The following is a 6,000-nucleotide window of genomic DNA, read 5'->3' as shown; positions in this document are numbered from 1 at the left end:
TGTTTCCCTTTCACCACCTCCCAGACATCGACTTCTCTGGTTTTATTCTACCAAGAGGAACGTTTCTCTCCTGCAGTCAGTGCTCACTCCCTCCAGCCTTTCCAGAGCTGCAGACAAGGTCACTTTCCACCCTTCCTTCACTTAAACCCACAACACAAAACACACACTCAATTTCTGGAGTAAAATTTTGTGCTTGCAATGCCCTAAGCCAGAAAAAGCAAAAAAAAAAAAGAGCCAAACAGGGCCTCCTGCACACCTCGCCCCAGCAATGGGCTGAAAACACAACCCCAGTGAGGCTCACCAAGCAAAGGGTTGGAGTTCGGCTGTGAGGCAAGAGTTTATTGCAATCTCTAGTCACAGAGGGCAGGCAGAAATTACACCATTATATTTAAGGCATTAAATCAGTGTGAAATAGGGTGATAGGAGATATTTTTGAGAAGAGCAGAGCAGCAGCTCTCACACAAAACCCATGTCCCCAGCCACGTGGGAACGGGTGGCTCCTACATCCCGGGCACATGCAGCACATGGACCATTCATGGATTTTGATCCATCAGAGTGACTATCTGCCTGTACATGCGCTGAGGGGCATCCTGACCCCAGTGGTGGTCAAAGTGGTTCCAGTCGGGGAAGTGCTCATGACGAATGAGGCTGGTGATACGTGGCAGCAAGCGCTGAGTCTCTGCAGGGGGATTCACCCAGTCCTCCCCACCACTCCACAGGACGGTCGGCACTGTCATGTCTTCTATCCTGTACAAAGGGGGGGAGGCCTGGCAGGGGGGAAATGCTCCAGTTATTCACAGGCTCTGACACCAGTAGCACTAATGGATAAGGCATGCTGCCCTGGCATCCCAGAAGACTCTGGCCATGCTGGCTGCTAGAGGAGGCTACCCCCATCCTGGTCCCAGCCTCCTCCTCTGCTGCTCCTTCCACAAGCGCTCATTTACCTGGTTGTACTTCTCCTGGTTCTTCTCCCCGTAGTCAAACTGCTTGAACTCCCCAGTTTTGGCAGTCTGGAAGGCAGAGGCAAAGTGTTGACTCTCTGTGGGTGACGCCCTGGATCAGCCCTACCTCAAGCAAGGGGCAGCAGCCGGGCCTACATGAACGCTCTCTGCCCAGCACAGCCCTAGTGTCTGAGCTCGTGCTTGCTGGTGCCTGTCCCATGGGCCAGAGTAAAACGGGAGTCCCAGAAACACCTACACGGGGTCCTTACCCAGGACAGAGGCAAGCAGCTGGGTGTCTCTGCCTTGGCCAGCCCGGAGCAGTAGCTACCAGCTGTGGCTTTTGAGACACCTTGGTGCTGCAACTTAAAAATCACTTTTATTGGCTTTGATTCTACCTCCTTACCTGTCTCCAGGGCGAATGAAGCAGCATTGTAAAATATCACGTTCACGGATTAAAAGAAAGAGCATTGTTATGAAATCAGAGTCTCTACCTGTCCCCAGTGGAGAAGAGTTTTTACTGATGTATAGTCTGGAAAATGAGCTAGGTATACATTCAATCGGCTCTGCAGGAAAAAGAAAGTGTTTTTTAAGTGAGTTACAAATGAAAATCTGTCTAGGAAAAAAAAAATCATTCTGTCTTATAACTGCAATATGAACATCATATGCTCCAACAGCTTTATTCTGTTCAGAGCTAGGAGTAGCTTTTAAAGGTCAAACCAGTTAACCACCACTTTAAAATAGAAATACAATTGGTCTAGTCAATTTTTCATTATTTTTTCCTGTAAACTTGTTGTAGGTCAGCAGAAGATGAGGCAGGAGTTTCCCTTCCTTTGCAGACAAGACCACAAGTGATTCTTTCCTACTGAAGCCTCCATTAGGTTTAACATCCCAACACCACTGAAAGAAATCTCCAAATAACCACTGCCTTGGGCCGTGCCTTTTATATCTTATGGGGTTTTATAATCATTTTTGTATCTCATTAGCTATCTCCAGGTATCTAGGAAAACTGGAGGTGGCTATGACCTCAAGACCCTGATGTACCCACCACGTTCAAGTTTTTCCTGTTGTACCCGCCAATAAGGAAGATCTCATTTTCACAGACTTCAGCTGTCAGCAGGTTGCTGCACGTCTTGGCAAGAACGGCTCTCTCCTTCCTCCCCACCAGAGTCAGCTGCTTGGTTCCAAATATTGTCTGCAAGGGCGCAAGAAAACAGGTCACCGTGGGTCCTGCAACATGTGTCCCCTCTTCATGGGAACCGCCTGTCCCCAGCCAGTGCTGGCAGGCAGCTCCTCAATATAGTTGCTGACACATTTGGCTAGCCAGCTTTTCAAGGAGGTTGACCCATGGTCACACCCAACTCTCAGAGCAGCATGAAAACATCAGTGATCAGTGTCCTTTCCATGCTGTGCCATCATCCCCATCATCCTGGTGCGTCATCTCTAAGGTACCAGCTTCCAGACCTCAGCCCAGGATGGCCAGACTCATACCATTCATCTGCCATGGGTGTTGACAGATGCTGCTCAGGTGGAGCATGTCCAGGGAGAGTGCCAGCTCCCCTTCCAGCCCTTCTCCAGCCGCTGGAGCAAAGGGTGGAAGGGAGGCAAGTGCAGGGCTGCTCTCAGGCTACAGGTCTGGGGTGTGGTGAGGTCAATAAGCAAAAACATAAACAGTAATGGTAGAGGGTTATGGATATTTTAAACCCTGAAAGCTGGTGGCGCTCAACCAGGTGGAGAGGGACATCCCTGTTTGGGATCCTGGGATCACTCACCTCCCCACACGCATCTCCAGTGCCTGCGGCAGGTATGGGCTCAGTGCACAGCAGCAATGCTGGGGACGTGAGCTGCCAAAAGCTCCTGGGCTTTGATAGTAATAATACACAAACCCCTCACATACCTTCAGCACCGTGTCTGGTAAAAACGCTATCTTTAACACGGGGCCTTTGACATGATGAAAGGTGTAGAGAGGAGCCAGCGCAAAGAAGAGTTTGATTTTTTCAGCCAGGTGTGGCATGCTCGAAAATGCTATGAAACCTGAAAAGCAGCAAGAGATCACGATGGTAACCCCAACATGGAGAGCACTCATCCCAGACCTCCTGTCTGAGGCACAGGGCCTGGAGAAAATGAAGCTGCAGTTCTCCTAGAGGTAAGCACCACTCAGGATGGCTTGGCAAGGTGCAGCAATCCTCTCCCATTCAGAAGGACCAAGAAGGCAGGTGGGGAAAGTGGCCCTATGGACCAACACAGCCCCGTGCCCAGCAGCCTCCAGTATGGGACAGGCATCAATGCCCCTCTCCTGTGGCAAGCCGATGCCCTGCTCCCACCCATGGCCCACTCCTCCTCCTCACTCACCTAGAGAGTTGCCCTGAGCGTGGCCAATGTAGAACAGTTTCTCCTGCCTGGTTTGCCTTAGGATGAAGCCCACCATGGCAGGGAGATCATACACGGCCATCTCGTGGAAGCTGGGGAGCAAGAGGAGAAGTTGGAGGAGATGCCCATCTCCCAACCTCCCATGGACATCAGGTGGTTGGCACTGACAGCTCAGAATCCCAGCCCTGTCCTTGGTGGCCTCCTCACCTGAAATCCCAAAACTCTTCTTGGTCAACAGAAAGATTCAGGTGCCGGTGGGACCAGCTATTGCCCCGGCAGTTTCCGATCCAGACATCGTACCCCGCATCAGCTAGGATGAAGCCCAAGCTGCTGTTGGGGAGGTTGTCCACCCAGTCACCACCATCTAAACTGAACCCATGCACTATCAACACAGGTAACCTGGATCCTGTAAGAGGAGAAATCAGGTATTCAACACAAGAAAATCCCTTCCCATATGGAAATAAAATCTCTCTGTGCATCTCAGTATTATTTTCTGCAGGCACCACATTAAATATTCCCTTCTCCCATTATTTCCTTGCCTCTGCTGGTGCTTTTTTTGTTTGAAGGACTTTTTCCACCCCTGGCCCTGAGGTATCAGGGAATCTTGGACCAGAGCAAGGGGTTTGCTCCAGGGAAGGAGCCACTGGGGCTCTCTGGGTCATGCTGCCCCGTCCTGGATGCAGCAAAACACAATGCTGAACTCCTGCATCTCCAAGGACAGCTCAAGGGAGGTGGGCAAAAACTTTTCATCACTCTTCCAGCTGCCAAAACTGTGTCTGAAGGCACAAGCATCCACGCTGGCTTCCCCTTGTGCACTGCCCCATCTCTGAGCAGGGTCACGGCTGCTTTACCCTTGATGAAATGGAGCGCACCTGAGTGTCCAGCTCCCCCCTTGTCGTGGGGAATCCGGTTGAGGCTGAGGAAGTAGCCATCCTCTGTCAGCACATCGTACTCCTCACTGGGATACCCATGGAAACAGATCTTCTGGCTCTGCGGGGACAATGGTCCAAGGGGAGAGGGTGACCCATTGCTGTCCATCACCCTGTTGCCTGACCCAGTGACACCCCCTCCTGCCACCCATGCTCTCCAGTGTCATCCCTGCCTGCACACACCTCAAGAGAGAGCATGAGAGACCAACCTCCAGCTGAGATTATGAAGTGGCATCCATGCAAACATAGGAAACTCTTGATGTCCCAAGCCCCTGGCTGAGTCCAGGTGCAGATAACAGGGTAAGGGATGGGGAGAGCCCAGCTGGTCCCTCGGAGAGGACTTCAGGCACACCACCTGGGGAAGTCCCTGTCCCACGGGTGTTTGTTTGACCCCCCCAGCACTTACGATGTTCATGAACTGCTCGGGGTTGTCATAGCTCACTCCAGCGTGTGGGATGCCATCGCCCAGCCCCTGGCCCAGGCACAGGGCCGCCAGCAGCAGCCACATTTCGCCTCTCTGCAGCACCTGAGGAATAACGGGGCTGGTGTGAGAGGGATGGTGGGTGCACCAGACACACGAGCAAACACTGTGCAGCTCCGGCACCGCTGGCAGCACTGCCAAAGCCTGATGCTGCAACATACAGTGGGCATCTCCAGCCCATACCATGGGGCCCCATATGGGACCCTCTAAGCAGCACTGGGCACTCAAGCAACATCCTGCATCTCTGGCTGAAGCTAGCTGAGCAAGGGCACCCAGTGGCACACCCTGGAGTGTCAAAGCCCACTGGTGCTTGTTGCACAAGTGAGTCCTCTCTCCAGATGAGGGTGACTGCTCTGCAGGGATGTCACCAGCCTCTGAGAGCCCATTGTCCACCTGATAGCCCTGTGCAGGTGGAGGGCCACTGGCTTAAGTTTTTTACTTGTAGAGGTGTCCTAACATGTCAGTATTGTCTCCCACCAAAATCCACCTCCTAACACTTCCCAGTCTCCTGTGCACTTATGAACCCACCCCAAGTATCTCTTGCTAACCCTTCCCACCTGGCTTGTTCCAGCTGCAACTGGAGTGTGGGACAAGCAGCCCCCAGCCACCCCATTTCAGGGAAAGAAAGCATCCTTCCCCCAAGCAGGAGGCGTCATGTCAGAGCTCCATTCTGCAGGAGCTTCCCTGCTCCATCCCTGCCTTGGATAGTTTATAACTCACCACCACGTGCTCCTGGTGTGCCCTGCCACCCCCAGCACCCAACCCCAAGGGGATCCAGACTTCAGGACAGACCCAGAGAAGTCCACTTCCCTGGTGACCCTGTTGCAGGAGCTAGAAAAGACTTTGCCTCCCAGAGCAGGTGTCTGAGCGTATTTTCCCAACATCTTTCCAGCATGGAAAGGTCTTCCACGGCTGCTCAGGAAAACAGGAACACTTGTCCACTGTACAGCACCACACGAGCCACAGAGGAAAATCTTTATCACACATTAAACAAAGTGTCAATTCAAGTCTTGCTCTGTGTTCAAGTCCCGCACCAACATCTTGGTGCCTACATCTCCCTGTGGAGGTGAGGACGTCCTGGGATGAAATTTCTGTGATGGTCAAAGGAAGGAGAGGTCAGATTGCCCCATGATCCTGAAGACAACGTTGCTAAACCCGATCTCCCCTACTGGCACTTGTCCTGTCCAGCTGTTGAACAACAGTGGCCACAACTGCAGGCTGGATCCATTGGTGCAAATCACCATTTTAAGGTGGTTTTAATCTGTAGCCCATCCAAACTGCA

The 6,000-nt window shown here is 52.2% G+C and overlaps 1 protein-coding gene across 2 annotated transcripts in view; it reads right to left on the bottom strand.

Annotated features, from left to right (window-relative positions):
* Positions 1-324: 324 nt before the first annotated feature.
* LOC130154813 (lipase member M-like) overlaps positions 325-6,000 on the bottom strand; it is a 52,120-nt gene continuing 46,444 nt past the window's right edge. For both annotated transcript variants that reach the window (XM_056351356.1, XM_056351355.1), the window contains exons 2-10: positions 4,644-4,763; positions 4,181-4,298; positions 3,516-3,714; positions 3,291-3,400; positions 2,836-2,972; positions 1,987-2,133; positions 1,433-1,504; positions 945-1,010; positions 325-767 (exon numbers count right to left, since the gene is read on the bottom strand). In XM_056351356.1, coding sequence (XP_056207331.1) covers positions 534-767; positions 945-1,010; positions 1,433-1,504; positions 1,987-2,133; positions 2,836-2,972; positions 3,291-3,400; positions 3,516-3,714; positions 4,181-4,298; positions 4,644-4,745 — 1,185 coding nt within the window. In that variant the 5' untranslated portion in view covers positions 4,746-4,763 and the 3' untranslated portion in view covers positions 325-533. The remainder of the gene's footprint in view (positions 768-944; positions 1,011-1,432; positions 1,505-1,986; positions 2,134-2,835; positions 2,973-3,290; positions 3,401-3,515; positions 3,715-4,180; positions 4,299-4,643; positions 4,764-6,000) is intronic.

This window comes from Falco biarmicus, chromosome 9 (assembly GCF_023638135.1).
Source record: "Falco biarmicus isolate bFalBia1 chromosome 9, bFalBia1.pri, whole genome shotgun sequence".
Lineage (NCBI taxonomy): Eukaryota > Metazoa > Chordata > Aves > Falconiformes > Falconidae > Falco > Falco biarmicus.
This window is presented reverse-complemented; position numbering and strand designations above follow the sequence as displayed.